This window comes from Lolium perenne, chromosome 4 (genome assembly GCF_019359855.2).
Source record: "Lolium perenne isolate Kyuss_39 chromosome 4, Kyuss_2.0, whole genome shotgun sequence".
Taxonomy (NCBI): Eukaryota; Viridiplantae; Streptophyta; class Magnoliopsida; order Poales; family Poaceae; genus Lolium; species Lolium perenne.
The window spans coordinates 116,944,695-116,966,018 of record NC_067247.2 but is presented as its reverse complement, the minus strand read 5'-3'; the positions used below and the strand labels follow the sequence as shown (position 1 = coordinate 116,966,018).

The window sequence follows — 21,324 nt, the reverse complement described above, 5'->3', positions numbered from 1 at the left end:
TAGCAATAGTTATTTGTAGAGTCATAATATAATTGGAAAGATTTTGCCCTTAACTTTATACATTTCATATCGCAGCACATACATGACACCAATGGAAAATCTACTCTATGAAAGGTCATCCAAACATTCAGCCACAGCAGTACAGTACCAGAAAAGGCTCACAGTACAGATTACAAAACAAAACTGGACACTGTAACTCTGTAAGAGGTTCTGACTCCTCAATCAGTATCCACGGCAAGTCAGTAATGATTTTTTTCAAGCACATGTATAATGAATCAATCCGCATCCGCTACGACTAACCTGCAGGCTAAAAACGGCAAAACGAAAATGGTATGCAGGTTATATACTCCGTAACTGATTTGGTTCTACTATACTAGTCGAGTGTGGGTTTCAAAGAAAGAGTTCCATCTCGTGAAGCCAGGCGGATGCAAAAGCGTGAGAGGGCACCTGTAGTTGGGGTTCTTCTCCGGCGGGAGGGTGAGGGCCTGGGAGCAGGTGGCGCACGGCGGCTTGGACGGCTGGATGAGGCATCGCACGTCGGGGAGCGCTCCGGAGCAGCCCGTTCCCAGGAAGATGAGTGACGACGCCGGGGCAGCCGCTTCGACGGCGTCTCCGTCCGGAGCCATGGCTGCAGCCTGCATCGGTGGGCCGGCCCTTCGCTGGTCGTCGTCTCCTTGGGAAGAGAGGTTTTAGACTTCTAGTTCCTGTGGGTGTGGCCTTTCTGGTTTCTCTTCCTGGTCGTTCGGTTCCGGTTGGCGCGGCCTTTCCTAATCGCTTTTTCTAATGCGACTTTGCCTTTTGAAATCGGACGTTTCTACACGGTGCCCTAGCACCGGATAGGCTACCATGGTGCCCCCCCCCCCTGTCCGGACGGAAATCTTTCCGAAAATAGAAAGTGGGTCCCCCATTCGCTTTCCCCTGTCCCCAGCATTAAATGCACCGCAAACAGACAAAACAGACCGGATCAACGACCGGTCAATAAAGAACAGCGATCACGTGAAACTCCCATCTTCCTTCGTCCCAGAACCAACCCTACATCATCTTCCTCCTCCAGCCGCCGGGAGCCAAGAACTCCATGGTTGTACAACAGAGGTAAAAAACAGGGCAAAAAACAACAGAAAAATACATCTGTAGATCAGGAGGGAGAAGCCTGTACAGCACAACACCAGGCTTAACACCATCTTCTACCTCTGGAAGCTCTTCTACCTGCAGGTACCAGTTCTTCCAAAACTAACATCCAAAACTAGTAGCTTTTCTGCATCCGAATCTGACATCCAAAAGCAGTAGCTCTTCCAAAACTAACATCCAAAACTAACATCCAAAACTAGTAGCTTTTCTACTTGTTGTTACTGGGTAACATGCAAACATGTAGTTTTTCCAGATCTAGAATTGAAATCACTGTTTTTTCCCTACATTCAGCAGTATATTTTCTACTTTTAATAACTGATGTTTGCAGTAGAAAGTATCACATAAACTACATGTTGCAGAAAAATGAACAATTGAACCACTACAGATTCGAAATCCAAATTCTTTTTGTACTTGTTCTTACTGGGTAACATGCAAACCAGAAGGGTTCCAAGATTTGACTTGAAATAGCTGATGTTTGCAGTAGCATGTATAATATAAAGCACAGGTTGTAGAAAAATGAACAATTGAAGGACTATGTCAAACTGTGAGCAAGTTTTCCTACATTCTAGCACTGGAAAATCATATGGCAGTACATTACCTAGTAAGATCAGTATAATCAATTCCAAATAGCATGTAAAAAAATAGCTTTGTCATGCTTTGATGCAAAACTGAATAGAGTGGATCACCAGATGCAAGTTTTCACCAGATGCATTAGTACTTTCTCATGCTCAGTCAACTGCAGGTCCATCAGCAATGATGATCCATGCATGTAATTTTCAGGACATTGTAAAGAAAACGATGCACAAAATAACTACGCATGTAAGAACTAGTGATATAGAATGTCATGATGATGGAGCACTGCCGTCTCGCAGTAGCATCTAAGTAGGGCAAACTACGTTCTGAACTAGGTAGCGAATATACAGCAGCAACATGATCTTTACAGCTTCAAGCTTCAGATGCAGCATCAGAAGCATGTTTCACCTTGGTTCTAACACTTGTGCTTTAGCTTCTTGCATATAACCTGTAAGAACATCAGTAGGAAGATTATGTTAGAATGCATGCAGTTTTGTAAGGTTCAGCTATTCAAATTTTATTTCTTGAATAAGTACATATTAAATTTGACACTATGTTCAGCAATTTACATGCCCCTCCCTGTTTTTTAAATTTACAAGTGTGTTTCTTCCTTACAGATATGGATGATCGTCGTGGACTTGATCTGAATGAAGTAGCAATTGAGGCTTTGAGTGATTCAGAAAATTTGGAAAAGGGTGGTTTATCTGGCAGTAATGCTAGGATGACAAGCAGCGGTGATGTAAGAAAAGAAGCAGATGGTAGTAAGCATGCAAGCGGTAGCAACACAAATGTATCTTGTAATACAGAAGCTGTAACTGGAAAAACACTGTCGAGTGATGACTCAGAAGGTGGTGATGATGATGACGAAGAAGTCCAGTCAACACCATGCAGTCAAACTAACATCCAGACACCTTACCCAGGCATGATGTTTGAATCATGGGACGAGGCGAAGTTGCACTACAACAGATATGCTCATCAAGTTGGTTTTTCCATCAAGTGTAGTACATCGAAGAACTCGACCATTGATGGACAGAAGGACAAGCAGCTTTTTGTTTGCAACAAGAGTGGCAAAAATGAGGATATCAATCAACTAGATGTACCTCCAGTTAGGCAAAGGAACCGGAGCATCACTAAGAAAACAGAATGCAAGGCTCGTATGAGAGTAAGAAGGAAAGGGAAGAAGTGGCATGTAACATACTTCATTGAGGAGCACAATCACAAATTAATAAAGAAATTCTCGTTGAAGAAGTACTTAAGGTCTCATAAAGGAATTCCTAAGGAGGAAAAGGATTTTGTAAGACTATTGCATAAGGTCAGTCTCTCAGCAGGAAGGATCATGCGGATTATGGCAGAAGTATATGGAGGTCTGGCCAATGTTCCGTACGACAGTAAAGATGTGAGTAACTTAATGTCTAACATAGATAACGAGCACTCACATAAAGACATGTCGCTGCTGTTAGCTCACTTTGCGAGGATTAAGAAGGATGATCCTGATTTCTACTTCAACTTACATACTGATCATGCAGACAAGGTTGACCGCATATTCTGGGTGGATGGAGCTGCTATAGCTGCATACAAAAACTATAGCGACTGCTTGTCATTTGACACTACCTACATGACCAATATGTATGGCATGCCCTTTGCCCCATTCGTTGGTATCAACCGATATGGTCAAACTATACAACTAGGCTGTGGTTTCCTTCGGAACGAGAATGTTGAGAGTTTTGTATGGTTTTTTGAGGAGTTTCTTGAAGCTATGGGTGGCGTCCAACCGCAGAACATCATAACTGATCAAGATGCAGCCATGCGAACTGCTATTCTGGAAACATTTCCTGATTGTTGTCACAGGAACTGTAGGTGGCACATTATGCAGAATGCGCAACCTGTACTTGGTAATTTCATGTCTAAGCATGAGGATCTAAGGAATGAATTGAATGAAATTATTGACTACAGCATGTCAGTTGAGGAATTTGAAGGTAGGTGGGCAGATATGATAGCCAAACACAATGTTGCGGACAACACGCATTTGAGTGACCTTTATCGTATCAGACGTACATTTGTCCCTGCCTACTTTATGGACCGGTTCTTCCCGTTCCTACAGACTACTGCTCGCAGTGAGGGTTTCAATGCTGTTTTGAAAAGGTACATTGACCCGCACAATAGCCTGCACAATTTCTTTGAACAGTACTTGAAGTTGCAGGAAAAAATTGATGTATCAGAGGACTCTGTTGAGTTTAAGGATGAAGATAAAACTGTTAGGGCCTGGGGAGATTTCCCTCTGGAAGAGCAAGCTTTGAATGTTTATACACGACCCATATACTTACGTTTCCGTGCTGAGATTCGGAAAGTGACATCCTACAATGTACAACAGCTTGATGTAGAAAAATTTGATGTTGTTCCAATTAAGCCTTCAGTCTTTGGTTATGGGCGGAAAAGATACAGGGTTGACGCTAACTTTATGGCGTAAACTTACGATTTGTGAGTGCTGCAAGTTTAGTAGGGACGGGCTGCTGTGCTGCCATATAATGAGAGTTATGGTACAATTGGGTGTAATTGAATACATTCCAGAGAAATACATTCTAAACAGATGGAGAGTACCCCAGGAAACAATCGTGGTGGAAAAGATGGATTTGCCTCAAGTGCCAGCTGACAGGAAAATGAATAACAAAGAAAGGCAGTTGCTACGGTATGGAACGTTATGCAATGATTTTACAAGTGTATCCAAAATTGCATGTACTTCAGACAAAGCAAAAGCTGTAGCAGATAAATACATCACCGCTCTGGAGAAGGAGTTGAAAGCAATGAAAGCTTCTGACTCGGCGAAACGGAAAAAAAAGAAAACCGCTGGTACCACTGAAGGTGACTCACCAGGTGTAGAAAATAGTGGTGATCCTGGGCAAGGAAGTTCTTCCAGATTTGATCATGTTGAGGATCCTGTGTACACTACCACTAAAGGGCGTCCAGGAGAAAAAAGGAAGCAATCTGGTCTCCACTTGAAGCCTTCTAAAGCCGTGAAGTGCAGTGTTTGTGGTTCTATTCATCACACTGCAGCTACATGCCCCTCAAAGCTTACCCCAGGGCCAGAGCAAAAGGAAATAGACTTTTTCCGTGACATGGTGTAGATGTTGCGAACATAAAATGGCTACCACACTTTGCGTGCATGTAGTTCCTGTTGGCTGGTTCGAAATTTTTGTGTCAGTTGGTTGCTGGTTCGAAATTTTTGTGTCAGTTGGTTGTAATTTTTGTGATGACAAAATTGGTGAAGTTTTGTTCTGAAGTGGTGAAGAGACTATCAAATGTAATAATTAAGTTCCTATGGTTCTAAGTTGCATGGTCGGACTTATTATTTTGTGTGTCCAAAAATGAAATCTGAAGCGGGTTCTTAGTTCGTGTTTGCAACTAAGTTGATTTTGGAACAGTATGGACCAAACATACTGATGTTGCTTTCATGTGTCTAATTGAAGAAACTAACCGACGCCGAAATTAAGTTCCTATCGACTTATTTTTCATATTCTGTGAGTTTTCAAAGCTGTTGAGGACATCATGTGCATAAAACTACTTGCACAAACGTATTTAGGTTGAAAATAAAACACACATGCCATTGAGAAAAAAAGAGAAGGATTTAGAACCTTTGCATGTAAATATTAGATAGCAAATGTAGTACAACACATAGAGCTTCTGAAAAATTCAAATGATACAACCTTTTTTCACTTAATATGATAAAACAAAACTTTTAGAGATTGTATTCATGTCCGCCACAACAGATAAGATACAAAAAAGATAGCATTGTAGCATTCTGTAAAAAAACAGAATGTACCTTTGTATCAATTTGGGAAGAGCAGTTCATCCCAGTTGATGAGGTTTCTTTCAGTAGCCATCCATCTCTTGAGGTAAAGCTTCCTTAGTGCGGGCATGTCGTAGGGTGAGAATGGCAGTAACCTCCTTCCATCCCAAGATTCGATGAACTTCAAGACGAAGTAGCCGCAATCGTAACTTGGAACAAGCAAAACAAAAATTTCATCAAAGCTTTTTCCCAAAATGCAAAAGAATTGAAATGACAATGGAACTGGTATATGGAATGATAGAAGTCAAGAGTTTGTACCAACGTTGTCTTCTGCATTGGAGTTGGTATATGAACAGTCATGTATTTGGAGATGTCAATCTTTGAGGGGCTATAGTTAGCTTGCCAGAAGTGCTTGATGCTTCCAATGATATTTCTAGCATCTTGCATAAGTAACTTGTATCCCTCCTTCCTCATTGAATCCATTACTTCGAACCTCCCAGCCTTCAAATTTAGCACGATTAAGTAATAGTGTCCACTCATAATTTTGAGATCAGGAGTGAGATTTTGGAGGACAGAGAACAATATCTGCAAAAAGGGGGATGATGATGAGAAAATATAGGTGTCACAAAAGCTACTGGGTGTAAAAAAAAGCATCAAAGGAAAAATTAATTAAATGAAATTACAAACTAACCATATCTTTGTGGTCTAGCCGGTATGTAGGTGTGCATTCAAATGCTTTCTGCACCTCCTTATCTAAGTGGCACGATGGTTCCCTTAGTTTGGTCTGCACAAATGATGTGAATGAAGAAAGGAAGAAGAAAATCGAAAGTAGATCAGAATATAATGAGAAAGGTACATCAAGCAAAGATATAAAGATTGTACTTACAGCAAGCCTTAGTGGCATCAGAAATTTTTTCTGCTTGGCCATCTCCTCAGACATACTAAGTAAACCTATCTCGAAGGTTGAGTTGCTTATCCAACCATCTGGCTTGATCGAATCTGCCAAGTCGCGGAGATAGATGAAGAAGGTACCATAGTCAATAATTTTTTCTTTGTTCAACAGGTGCTTGGTTCTGCCACCATATGAGCACACTTTGATGTACAACTCAGCATCTGACCTAGTGACAGTAGGTTTTTTGCAGAAATTCTCATATGGCGATTTCTGTTTAGGCCCCAGTTTTACAACTCTCCTAGCTTGAGGTACTGGTGTTACACTATTTGGGTTCCTCGGCGACAACACTACCTTCTACAACTCCTTTACTTGTACTGTCGATGGCGTAATGGGCATATCGATGGTCGCATATATTTTGTCCAGAGAGTCACCACTATCGTCGCTTGAAATGATTACTGGTTCTTCAATTGTAGCACCTTCATCAACCTTTTTCCCAGCCTCCTTCAGATCGAAGCCAAGATCGAAAGAAGGACAATCTTCCTTGAGCTCTTTAAACTTCCTCTGCTGTTCAGTTTGTGTTACAACTTTTGCAGTACCGAATTCAAGGTCAAGTTTCCTGTTAATGTCAATGCTAATGACCATCTCTGCTGACCCAGCAGCAGGATTACTTCTGACATTCACTGGTGTGGCTTCTTGCAAGATCACATTGCCATGGTTTGGAATAGTTTCAGCAGAAGGAACTGTGTCAGATGTAACAACTGTTGTAGCAGCAGGTGTATTTTGAGGCGTTTCATGACCATCTAGAATCAAATTCCTGTTCAGGTCGATGCTACATGCAAGATCAACAGAGTTAACTCCATTATGTCCACCAATAGATGATGACGACCTTCCCCTCGAAGCTACAACTTTCTGCCTTGTCACATTTTCAGGAGTAGAAGACCTCGTGACTCTTCTAGGGCTGGGAGAATTTTTTATCTCCAAATATACAGCAATATTTGACTTCAGTGGGGACATGGATCTTGTAACTGGTCTCCTAGCAGTAGGAGATGAATCAGCAGAATTCCCCTGTACATTTTTTCCCTTTGTCTGCAAATGTAACTTTCTTTTTTGATTTTCCTGAAACCATGGTGGGTACTGATGCAGCCCCATCAGGCACTTTGATTGAACTCTTGCTTCCTCCATTAGCTTGATCCACTGGAGTTGCTTCTGCACTAGATTGTGAACCAGAGCCATATAATTGTAGATGCTTCAAAACATCAGCTGTGGCGCATACAAAACCTGGTGCATCACTCTGTGTAACTGCAACACCATCTGTGGATGAAGGAGGTAGTACTACAGGTTCAGGAATTGCTTCTGTGTTTACTGTGCTAGATTCAGCATTGGCAGTCAAATCACTGACATGTGAATCCATAGTCACATCTTGTTCATCCTCTTCCTCTAATGGCTTGTCTACAACATCTTCGTTAGCACCATCCTCGTCAAACTTCACTTCATTGTTGGGCATGCTTGTGTCCTTGATGGACTTGTTATTATCTCTGGCTCCACCCATTCCTTTGTGTGCAAGTTTTCTTTTCTTTGATTTTGTCTCAGGTAGATGATCTGGTGCATCATTCTTATCTGGTTTGACCGCTGCTGCATCATTCTTATCTGGTTTGACCGCTGCACTAATTTCTTCTTCATCTTTATCATGGACTACTCTCTCATCAACAGACTGTGGAAAATGTGCTGCTCTCCTCCGTTTCGGCTTGTTTTTTGGCTGCCCTGTTTCATGTGCAACATTTGTCCTTGTACTTTCTTTGCCTTGATTGTTTCCTACAGATCTAATGAACTCAGAAAGTCCAGCCTCAAAACTATTGCACATGTTAGTGATTGCTGATCTGTAGTTTCTCATTTGCTGTTACATGGAAAAAATGAAAAAAGTACATGTAAGACTAGGTTGGTACAATGGCAGAAGGGGAAATTTATAAATTCTCTAGAATTGTAAAAATATACACAAGCAGCTGTAGACAAAAAAAAATTACCTCTTCATCTGGATTGCCTGGTGCATGTCGTCGGATGAAGATATCCAACACATTCTGATCTCCCGAGAAAAGAAACGGCTTGTTCCTGAAGCAAGCCTTTAGCTGAAAAAAGATACATGTTTCAGGAAAATTAGAATGAAAAGGTAGCAAGAGCAAGTCAAGGAAAAAAAAAGTTCAGAAAAAATAGATGTTGAATCAGTAAGTTACCGGTAATTTCCCAAATGAACCATCACTCTTAGTATCTTGATCAACAACAGCCTTAATCATCATATTTGTCCATACAGAAATACGAGGTTCAACATCTGGCACATCTATTCCATCTGTTTCCAAAGCATCGACATATAGAACCTACAAATACAAATAGAAAAAACAGTGAAAAAATACATTAGCCGCTGCCTCGTGAACTAAATCAGAAAATAAAATGTGTGCAGAAATACATAGAGTTGTAAGAAACAATAGATAACTGACCATGAGGTAAGGCATGCAAGCTTTGAACCAGTTTTTCTTTCCCTTCGCATTTGCAGTCTGGATCAAAATGTCTATGATGAATCTAGCCCAATTATATCTTGGGATGGCAGCTATGTTAATTAGCGGAGGATAACATTTTGGACTGACATGAATCCCCGTGGTAGGAGCAAACACAGATGAGATGAGGTACATGATGAACTTCCTCAAGTAAGCATCATCTGCAGGATAATCTTCACCCAACTGCTTCTCAATGGATGCTACGGTTGGCTGCTTTCCATCATGTATCTCAAGCATCTCAAAGATAGCACTGGTTGCGTCAATGTCAGAGTAGTACGGGACATGATGTACTCCCATTGGAACTGCCATAACTCTGACAACAGAATCAACATCTACTGGAATTCTTCCCCTGCCTCCGAAATCAAGATGACAAGAAACAGGATCAAAGCACTCCATAAGGAATCTGCATAGCTCTGGGTTTAATTTCGAACACTACATGCCAAGAATTCCTGTGAAATCATATTTGCTGATCAAAGCACGCTGATCATTTGTCATTTTCTTAAGTACCCTCACAACCTTCATTGGTGAAGCGCGGTTGAATAAATTGTTCTGCAGAAAAAAGAACAACACAAATTCATACTTCACATTTGTAGGAAGGGGAGTGGAAGTACATGCATATAAAATACTAGCACAGTAAGTACAAAAAAGAGACAAATTATGGTATCCAGTACCTTCTCCTTCTTGTCAACAAAATTTTCTTCGCACGGATTCTCTGATGGACCTTCCTCTACTTCTGGTGGCACAACATCAATTGGTTCAACACCCAACAAAGGAGGAACACTCTGAACAGGCGGCTCAACTTTGGCAGCTCGGAACTGCAGCCTTTGTTTCATCTTCCTATATCTGGAAATACTATTTCTCTTCTTCCCACTCTTTGGAGTCCTCGAATTTTTCTACAGAAATATGTAAGAGAAAAGCTAATTAAATGAATAAGTGTAAGACTGAAGAAACCAGAACAGTGAACAAAGTAAAAAATCATACTTACACTACAAGAAAAGTTGCCATGGCCGACGAAGTTGAAGTCGCGCCGTGGTTGCTGGTGTACCACGGCCGACGATTTTGGGTCCCTCCGTGGTGCATGTCAAAACTTTTTTTTTCTCGTTTTTGAGGCCACCTAGCCCGACGAAAGCGGCCAAAACGTCGCGTATGGTGGCCCGGGACGTGGTGCATCTCGAAATCTCGGGTTCGCCGGCCGAGTCAACGCAAATCCGCACCGCCGAGGGATGTAGGGCCCAGATGGCAACCTCTCTGGCATTGTTTTTTTTCTCGATCGCGCCATCTCGTTCAACGTTCTCCGATCGAGCCGTTTACGATGCAGGATCATGGGTCCCGCATGTCATCCTCTATGAACCAAAATTCTTTCTATTCTTGGATTTTTTTGACCCCCGATTTACGGCTACTTCCTTTTTCTTTTGATCCCTTGCCGCCTTGGAAACGTTGAGACCGCTGCTGCTAAATGGGACCCGCATGTCATCCTCTATGTGCAATCAACTTTCTTTTCTTGGAGTTTTTTTTGGCACCTCAAATTTGGTCACTTGCCTTTTTCTTTCGATCCCCTGCCGCCTCTCAAACGGTGATACCGCTGCTGCTAAATGGGACCCGCATGTCATCCTCTATGCACTATAAAACTTTCTTTTCTTGAATTATTTTTGGCACCTCATATTTGGTCACTTACCTTTTTCTTTCGATCCCCTGCCGCCTCTCAAACGGTGATACCGCTGCTGCTAACTGGGACCCGCATGTCATACTCTATGTTCTATCAAGTTTCTTTTCTTGGAGTTTTTTTGGCACCTCAAATTTGGTCACTTGCCTTTTTCTTTCGATCCCCTGCCGCCTCTCAAACGGTGATACCGCTGCTGCTAAATGGGACCCGCATGTCATCCTCTATGTACTATAAAACTTTCTTTTCTTGGAGTTTTTTTTGGCACCTCAAATTTGGTCACTTGCCTTTTTCTTTCGATCCCTGCCGCCTCTCAAACGGTGATACCGCTGCTGCTAAATGGGACCCGCATGTCATCCTCTATGTACTATAAAACTTTCTTTTCTTGGAGTTTTTTTGGCACCTCAAATTTGGTCACTTGCCTTTTCTTTCGATCCCCGCCGCCTCTCAAACGGTGATACCGCTGCTGCTAACCGGACCCGCATGTCATCCTCTATGTACTATAAAACTTTCTTTTCTTGAATTATTTTTGGCACCTCATATTTGGTCACTTACCTTTTTCTTTCGATCCTCGCCGCCTCTCAAACGGTGATACCGCTGTCGCTAACTCGGGACCCGCATGTCATCCTCTATGTACTATAAAACTTTCTTTTCTTGGAGTTTTTTTGGCACCTCAAATTTGGTCACTTGCCTTTTTCTTTCGATCCCCGCCGCCTCTCAAACGGTGATACCGCTGTCGCTAAATGGGACCCGCATGTCATCCTCTATGTACTATAAAACTTTCTTTTCTTGAATTATTTTTGGCACCTCATATTTGGTCACTTACCTTTTTCTTTCGATCTCATGCCACGTTTGAAACGTTGAGGAACCTGCAGGCTCATGGGACCCGCATGTCATCCTCTATGTACTATAAAAGTTCATTTTCTTGGTTTTTTTTCACCCTCTGATTTTTGGCAATTTCTTTTTTCTTTTGATCCCCTGCCGCCTCTCAAACGGTGATACCGCTGCTGCTAAATGGGACCCGCATGTCATCCTCTATGTACTATAAAACTTTCTTTTCTTGAATTATTTTTGGCTCCTCATATTTGGTCACTTGCCTTTTTCTTTCGATCTCATGCCACGTTTGAAACGTTGAGGAACCTGCTGGCTCATGGGACCCGCAAGTCATCCTCTATGTGCTATAAAAGTTTATTTTCTTTATTTTTTTTCACCCTCTGATTTTTGGCTATTTCCTTTTTCTTTTGATCCCCTGCCGCCTTGGAAACGTTGGGTAAGCTGCTGACTCATGGGACCCGCATGTCATCCTCTATGTACTATAAAACTTTCTTTTCTTGGATTTTTTTCACCCCCTATTCATCGAGACTTGGAATAGGAAGACCTATGTACTATAAAGCTGTCAACTTTCTTTTTCTTTTGATCTCAAGCCGCATTTGAAACGTTGAGACCGCTGCTGCTAAATGGGACCCGCATGTCATCCTCTACGTACAATAAAGTTTCTTTTCTTGGATTATCTTTGGCTCCTGATATTTTGTCACTTGCCTTTATCTTTCGATCTCATGCCGCCTTTGAAACGTTGAGTAAGCTGCTGGCTCATGGGTCCCGCATGTCATCCTCTACGAACAATAAAAGTTTCCTTTCTTGGAGTTATTTTTTACCCCTAATTTCTGGCTATTTGCCTTTTTCTTTTGATCTCCTGCCCCCTCTGAAACGATGAGGACACTGTTGGCAGGTCGGTCCCACATGTCATCCTCTATGAACAATAAAAGTTTCCTTTGATGGATTTATTTTGAACCCCTAATTAATTTCTGGATATTTCCCCTGCCGCCTTGGAATCGTTGAGGATGCTGGTGCCTCATGGGTCCCACATGTCATCCTCTCAGAACGGTAAATGTTTATTTTCTTGGATTTTGTTGACCAAACGATTTTTGGCTTATTTTTTCTTTCGATCAGCTGCAGCCTTTAAAACGTTGATGACGCTGCTGGCTCACGGGTCCCACATGTCAACCTCTATGAACAATAAACGATGAGGATGCTGCTGCCTCATGGGTCCCGCATGTCATCCTCTCAGAACGAAAATGTTTCTTTTCTTGGATTTTTTACCAACAGATTTTTGGTTTATTTTTTCTTTCCATCCCTCGCCTTTAAAACGTTGACGACGCTGCTGGCTCATGGGTCCCCGATGTCAGCCTCCCCGTACAAGAAACATATGATATCTTGATTATTTTGCAGACAATAAACAATGTATTGCGCTCTGAGCTATTTCAAACGGATAATTAAATCTTTATTTTTACATAAACAAACTTATATGTTGAATCTCCTTGTTTTTTTTGTCTTTGCGAAGCATAGGACTTTCCTGTTTTTTTAGAAAATTCGGAACTTTCCTGTTTTGGAGTGGGCTGAAATTGTACGAGTCAAAAGGCCAAGCAGGATAGTTCGAAGGCCCACATGTCCAGATGCAGCCCAATTGAAATCTTTCTTCTTGGATTTTTTTCACCCCCTGATTTCTGGCTACTTCATTTTTCTTTTGGTCCTGTGCCGCCTTGGAAATGTTGAGACCGCTGCTGCAAAATGGGACCCGCATGTCATCCTCTATGTACAATAAAATTTCTTTTCTTGGATTATTTTTGGCTCCTGATATTTGGTCACTTGCCTTTTTCTTTCGATCCCGCGCAGCCTCTCAAACGGTGAGACCGCTGCTGCTAAATGGGACCCGCATGTCATCCTCTATGTACAATCAAGTTTCTTTTCTTGAATTATTTTTGGCTCCTGATATTTGGGCACTTGCCTTTTTCTTTCGATCTCATGCCACGTTTGAAACGTTGAGGAACCTGCTGGCTCATGGGACCCGCATGTCATCCTCTATGTACTATAAAACTTTCTTTTCTTGAATTATTTTTGGCTCCTCATATTTGGTCACTTGCCTTTTTCTTTCGATCTCATGCCACGTTTGAAACGTTGAGGAACCTGCTGGCTCATGGGACCCGCAAGTCATCCTCTATGTGCTATAAAAGTTTATTTTCTTTATTTTTTTTCACCCTCTGATTTTTGGCTATTTCCTTTTTATTTTGATCCCCTGCCGCCTTGGAAACGTTGGGTAAGCTGCTGACTCATGGGACCCGCATGTCATCCTCTATGTACTATAAAACTTTCTTTTCTTGGATTTTTTTCACCCCCTATTCATTGAGACTTGGAACAGGAAGACCTATGTACTATAAAGCTGTCAACTTTCTTTTTCTTTTGATCTCAAGCCGCATTTGAAACGTTGAGACCGCTGCTGCTAAATGGGACCCGCATGTCATCCTCTACGTACAATAAAGTTTCTTTTCTTGGATTATCTTTGGCTCCTGATATTTTGTCACTTGCCTTTTTCTTTCGATCTCATGCCGCCTTTGAAACGTTGAGTAAGCTGCTGGCTCATGGGTCCCGCATGTCATCCTCTACGAACAATAAAAGTTTCCTTTCTTGGAGTTATTTTTTATCCCTAATTTCTGGCTATTTTCCTTTTTCTTTTGATCTCCTGCCCCCTCTGAAACGATGAGGACGCTGTTGGCAGGTCGGTCCCACATGTCATCCTCTATGAACAATAAAAGTTTCCTTTGATGGATTTATTTTGAACCCCTAATTAATTTCTGGATATTTCCCCTGCCGCCTTGGAATCGTTGAGGATGCTGCTGCCTCATGGGTCCCACATGTCATCCTCTCAGAACGGTAAATGTTTATTTTCTTGGATTTTGTTGACCAAATGATTTTTGGCTTATTTTTTCTTTCGATCAGCTGCAGCCTTTAAAACGTTGAGGACGCTGCTGGCTCACGGGTCCCACATGTCAACCTCTATGAACAATAAACGCTGAGGATGCTGCTGCCTCATGGGTCCCGCATGTCATCCTCTCAGAACGAAAATGTTTCTTTTCTTGGATTTTTTACCAACAGATTTTTGGTTTATTTTTTCTTTCCATCCCCTGCCGCCTTTAAAACGTTGACGACGCTGCTGGCTCATGGGTCCCCGATGTCAGCCTCCCCGTACAAGAAACATATGATATCTTGATTATTTTGCAGACAATAAACAATGTATTGCGCTCTGAGCTATTTCAAACGGATAATTAAATCTTTATTTTTACATAAACAAACTTATATGTTGAATCTCCTTGTTTTTTTTGTCTTTGCGAAGCATAGGACTTTCCTTTTTTTTTAGAAAATTCGGAACTTTCCTGTTTTGGAGTGGGCTGAAATTGTACGAGTCAAAAGGCCAAGCAGGATAGTTCGAAGGCCCACATGTCCAGATGCAGCCCAATTGAAATCTCTCTTCTTGGATTTTTTTCACCCCCTGATTTCTGGCTACTTAATTTTTCTTTTGGTCCTGTGCCGCCTTGGAAATGTTGAGACCGCTGCTGCAAAATGGGACCCGCATGTCATCCTCTATGTACAATAAAATTTCTTTTCTTGAATTATTTTTGGCTCCTGATATTTGGGCACTTGCCTTTTTCTTTCGATCCCGCGCAGCCTCTCAAACGGTGAGACCGCTGCTGCTAAATGGGACCTGCATGTCATCCTCTATGTACAATCAAGTTTCTTTTCTTGAATTATTTTTGGCTCCTGATATTTGGGCACTTGCCTTTTTCTTTCGATCTCATGCCACGTTTGAAACGTTGAGGAACCTGCTGGCTCATGGGACCCGCATGTCATCCTCTATGTCCATCAACTTTATTTTCTTGGATTTTTTTTACCCCCTAATTTCTGGCTACTTTCTTTTTCTTTTGATCTCAAGCCGCATTTGAAACGTTGGGACCGCTGCTGCAAAATGGGACCCGCATGTCATCCTCTATGTAAATAAAGTTTCTTTTCTTGGGTTATCTTTGGCTCCTGATATTTTGTCACTTGCCTTTTTTTTTCGATCTCATGCCGCGTTTGAAACTTTAAGTAAGCTGCTGGCTCATGGGTCCCGCATGTCATCCTCTACGAACAATAAAAGTTTCCTTTCTTGGAGTTATTTTTTACCCCTAATTTCTGGCTACTTGCCTTTTTCTTTTGATCTCCTGCCCCCTTTGAAACGATGAGAACGCTGTTGGCAGGTTGGTCCCACATGTCATCCTCTATGAACAATAAAACTTTCCTTTGATGGATTTATTTTGAACCCCTAATTAATTTCTGGATATTTCCTTTTTTTTATTTTGATCCCCTGACGCCTTGGAATCGTTGAGGATGCTGCTGCCTCATGGGTCCCGCATGTCATCCACTCAGAACGATAAATGTTTATTTTTTTATTTTTTTACCAACTGATTTTTGGTTTATTTTTTCTTTCGATCCTCTGCCATCTTTAAAACGTTGACGACGCTGCTGGCTCATGGGTCCCCGATGTCAGCCTCCCCGTACAAAAAAATGTGATATCTTGATTATTTTGCAGACAATAAACAGTGTATTTCGCTCTGAGCTATTGCAAACGGAAAAAAATCTTTATTTTTAAATAAACAAACTTGTATGTTGAATCACCTTGTTTTTTGTTTTTGCGAAGCATAGGACTTTCCTGTTTTGGAGTGGGCTGAAACTGTACGAGTCCAAAGGCGTCAGCAGGATAGTTCGAAGGCCCAGACGGCCAGATGCAGAAACGTTGAGAACTCTGCTGCTAAATGGGACCCGCATGTCATCCTCTATGTACAATAATTTCTTTTCTTGGATTATTTTTGGCTCCTGATATTTGTCACTTGCCTTTTTCTTTCGATCCCGTGCAGCCTCTCAAACGTTGATACCGCTGCTGCTAATTGGGACCCGCATGTCATCCTCTATGTACAATCAATTTCTTTTTTTTGGAGTTTATTTTTTACCCCCTAATTTCTGCCTACTTCCTTTTTCTTTTGGTCCTATGCCGCCTTGGCAAGGTCGAGACCGCTGCTGCATGATGGGACCCGCATGTCATCCTCTATGCACAATAAAAGTTTCTTTCGTGGATTATTTTTGGCTCCTGATATTTGTCACTTGCCTTTTTCTTTCGATCTCATGCCAACTTTGAAACGTTGAGAACGCTGCTGCAAAATGGGACCCGCATGTCATCCTCTATGTACAATAAACGTTTTTTCTTGGATTATTTTTGGGACCTGATATTTGTCACTTGCCTTTTTCTTTCGGTATCATGCCGCTTCTAAAACGTTGAGGAAGCTGCTGGCTCGTGGGTCCCGCAAGTCATCCTCTATGTAGAATAAAAGTTTCCTTTCTTGGAATTATTTTTACCCCTGATTTCTGGCTACTTCCTTTTTCTTTTGATCCCGTGCCGCCTTGGAAACGTTGAGGCCGCTGCTGCAAAATGGGACCCGCATGTCATCCTCTATGTACAATAAAGTTTCTTTTCTTGGATTATTTTTGGCTCCTGATATTTGGTCACTTCCTTTTTATTTCGATCCCGTGCCCCTTGGAAACGTTAAGACCACTGCTGAAAAATGGGATCCGCATGTCATACTCTATGTACAATAAAGTTTCTTTTCTTTGATTATTTTTTGCTACTGATGTTTTGGCACTTGCATTTTTCTTTCGATCTCATGCCGCCTTTGAAACGTTGAGACCGCTGCTGCAAAATGGGACTCACATGTCATCCTCTATGTACAATAAAAGTTTCTTTTCTTGGATTATTTTTTTCTCCTGATATTTGGCCACTTTCCTTTTTCTTTCGATCTCATGCCGCCTCTGAAACGTTGAGTAAGTAGCTGCCTCATGGGACCCGCATTTCATCCTCTATGTACAATAAAGTTTCTTTTCTTGGATTTTTTTTACCCCCTGATTTTTGGTCACTTTCCTTTTTCTTTCGATCTCATGCCACCTTTGAAACGTTGAGGAACCTGCTGGCTCATGGGACCCGCATGTCATCCTCTATGTACTATAAAACTTTCTTTTCTTGGATTTTTTTGGCACCTCGTATTTGGTCACTTGCCTTTTTCTTTCGATCCCGTGCGGCCTCTCAAACGGTGATACCGCTGCTGCTAAATGGGACCCGCATGTCATCCTCTATGTACACTCAAGTTTCTTTTCTTGAATTATTTTTGGCTCCTGATATTTGATCACTTTAAAACAACTTGTACGTAGAATGTCCCTGTTTTTTTGTGGTGAATCATAGTATCCGTATTGCATTAGAAAAGGGGCCGAAAGTGTTTGAGTTGCCCGTTTGTAGTTATTGGGCATTATAGTCTGAGTAAGTAGGCCCACATCAATTACCATGTAGACGGCAACCCAAAAGGGGAAATTTTGGCCCAAGCGGGGGAAGTTGTACTTTTTTTCTATTGGTAAGGTTAGCCTCACACACAAAAAATGTCTGGTTACATGGGGCAGTGCTAGAAGCCTGATCGTTACTGAAGGTTGCACATTTGCGCCTAATATGCTTGTCAGCAGGAGGTTTGCTATTTGTTGGAAAACTATGGAAGGGGAGTTTGTTGGTGCATGCATACGTTTGCGAGGAACCAAATGCAGCATTTTGACTTCACTGCATTAACCGAACAAAGCATGTGTTCTTCACAATACAGCCAACACAAGCATTAACTAATGTAACTAGAGACATTGAGTACAGATTGAGCCTTCATGTTTAACATAACATTGTGTGTGGAGGAGCCACGCATATAGTATATAAGAGTACCATCATGTTGACCACAAATGCATCATCGAAGAGAGTGGTAAATATACTTATTGACCACCTCTCTACAAAAAAGTGGTAATTAGAACCGAACATGCACCACCTTATTTGAGCTGTGATCCATATTGTTCCTCCAGTGGTGCATGATTGCCTTTACACTTGATGACCTTCTCGCAGTTTTCGTGATAAAATACGAGCACCTTCAAGGATCTGGTGTCAATCCTCTTGAATACTGTGAAGTATCCTATCTTCAAGTCATGTGCTTTGACAAACGCTGACCAGCGTGCGTCCATAACAATCTTGCCATCTTCCTCCTTCAGGCCGACCTCCCAGATGCAATCGGTGGAGATCTTCAGCTTGATGGTCTCTGGCCACAAACCTTCAAACCAGGGCTAAAAGCACTGGGGATGAGCCCATCCAAGAATCCTGCGTGCTGCCAGGGCGGGTCTGCTCACTGGCGTTTGGTGGCCTGATCATCAGGGCAGCTCCTTTTTTTTTCGAAGATGAGCTCTCCTACAAGCTTGATCTTGTTGCCTGAACAATGCAACAAAAAAAATGGACCCAAATGGTATACTTATGAAGCCCACAATCTGAACATTATGCCTCTGGATCTAGTTTGGCTATTTCGTAGGAACGGTATATCAGCTTCAACTCATAAACCGGGAAAAACTAAGCAACAGGAATAGAACTATAGATAGCATGGCATGGTGGATGCATAGCCCGTGTTTGCAAATAGTTTGTGGGTAGCCCACACTTGCAAGTTCATATCAACATATATTTCCCCGGAAATTATTGTATTGCAATTTCGACGATTCGCACTTGATCATACTTTTCATCGGCTGCCCAGTTTGGCTGACCGGTTTGTTTATTCGCTAGTGTCCTCCTTCCTATTCCTAGACACCCAAGTCCATCATCATGGGCACTGACAAGGTGTAATATAAGATATATGCCACAAAAATAATACGTAGGATTGACAATGAAAATAAGTTTCCAATGGTCCGTGTCCAACAAGGGACGAGTAGTTTCTCTCCACTTCATCCTGACGTGTGTGGTGAGCAAGCCCTCCCATCAGTATCAGAGGAATTTAATTTGACAAGGGCTACAGGAAGACATCACCAAGAAAGGGTGATGCATGTCTCCTTCAACAAACACAGCAGTACATGTCTGAAGCAAGTACATGAACACAAGTACACCACCATAATAATACTACATGAACACAAGTGATGCCGTCGGTTGGGGAGGCCTAAATAAAACTTAAACTTAATCCTAATCTAATGGACGTCGGTTGGGGCGCGCGACGGGTCTGCCTCGTCCTCGTTCTTCGCCTATGCCGCCTACGTCCGTGCCCGCTTCTGGTCCCATGCTTCGCGATAGGGGCGGCCCCAGGGGTATTCTTGCGTATGCAGCTGAATACCCAAGATTTTGACAAAACCTTAGAATTTCCTCATAAATCAGGGAAAAATTTGGCAAATATATGAGGATTTTGGCAAAATGAATACACAGGTTGAAAAAGAATACCCAGCACTTCATGACTGGCGCAGCCACTGTTCGCGCTTTAGGCGGTCGAGCATGGCGGACGCCGTCAAAAGACCTTGCCGGCGGCGCTGTCCCAGAGGTTCAGTCCTTAGCCGAGAAATCTCCTTCCGGAAGAAGAGTATCGCTTGCTGGCGGGCGAACGCCTCATAATGGCGATGAGCCCTGACCTCACAGAACTTCCGTTGGGAAGCCTCCAAGATCCGGAGGTCGTGCTCGCTGTACTCCTCCTTCAACCGTGGGTCCTCGTCGTTATCGGAGCTGTACTCCGCGTCGGACTGCGGCTCCGGCTCCGACTGCGATGGTGGTGGAGGCTGCGCGCGGACTTTGAGGCCAAGCCTACAGAACCTCGTTTCCGATGGCGCGGCATTTTTGAGGTGGAGAGGAGAGAATGGAGCGTAAGCGGTGGTGGAAATGAGAGGATAGCACCGCGGGGCTGGACGGCGTAGTAGGTACTTTATGCTGGTGGTAGGCAACTACCCTCATTTACGGCGGCGTAGGCGACTGGACGCCGCGTGTCCGGCCGCTGCCCTCGTGGCCGCCTAGGTTTAGGCGCGGGAGACCATTAAACGCCGGGGAGTACCAACCTTCCCGCGTCGCCTTTGATGCGAACAGTCGCGTCCTCCCGCTGACAAGGCGGCCCCACACGCGAAAACCGTCGTGCCGCGAGGCGCCGACGCGCCCGATTCGCGCCCTTCGCCGGTGTGAGCCCAAAAAATGCAACTACTACTACTGTACTAGCGTATAGGGTGAGCAGGCCCTCTGATACGTCTCCAACGTATCGATAATTTCTTGTGTCCCATGCCACATTATTGATGTTATCTACATGTTTTATGCACACTTTATGTCATATTCGTGCATTTTCTGGAACTAACCTATTAACAAGATGCCGAAGTGCCAGTTGCTGTTTTCTGCTGTTTTTGGTTTCAGAAATCCTAGTAAAGAAATATTCTCGGAATTGGACGAAATAAAAGCCCAGGGGCCTATTTTCTCACGAAGCTTCCAGAAGTCCGAAGACGAAACGAAGTGGGGCCACATGGGAGCCAAACCCTAGGGCGGCGCGGCCCCCCCCTTGGCCGCGCCGCCCTGTCATCTGGGGCCCCTGTGCCCCCTCTCGACTTGCCCTTCCGCCTACTTAAAGCCTCCGTGACGAAACCTCCAGTACCGAGAGCCACGATACGGAAAACCCACCGAGACGCCGTCGCCGCCGATCCCATCTCGGGGGAGCCAGGAGATCGCCTCCGGCACCCTGCCGGAGAGGGGAATCATCTCCCGGAGGACTCTACACCGCCATGGTCGCCTCCGGAGTGATGAGTGAGTAGTCTACCCCTGGACTATGGGTCCATAGCAGTAGCTAGATGGTTGTCTTCTCCCCATTGTGCTATCATTGTCGGATCTTGTGAGCTGCCTATCATGATCAAGATCATCTATCTGTAATTCTATATGTTGCGTTTGTTGGGATCCGATGAATAGAGAATACTTGTTATGTTGATTATCAAAGTTATGCTTATGTGTTGTTTATGATCTTGCATGCTCTCCGTTACTAGTAGATGCTCTGGCCAAGTAGATGCTTTTAACTCCAAGAGGGAGTACTTATGC

The 21,324-nt window shown here is 43.0% G+C and overlaps 1 protein-coding gene across 2 annotated transcripts in view; it reads right to left on the bottom strand.

Moving 5' to 3' along the window:
* The window catches only part of LOC127293706 (putative hydrolase C777.06c), a 140,702-nt gene that overhangs the window by 2,805 nt on the left and 116,573 nt on the right, over positions 1-21,324 (bottom strand). The window contains exon 1 of one of the 2 annotated variants that reach the window (XM_051374563.2): positions 448-680. The exons of the other annotated variant lie outside the window; for it this stretch is intronic. Coding sequence (XP_051230523.1) covers positions 448-641 — 194 coding nt within the window. The 5' untranslated portion in view covers positions 642-680. Of the gene's footprint in view, positions 1-447; positions 681-21,324 lie in introns of those variants that run through there. 2 annotated transcript variants of the gene reach the window in all.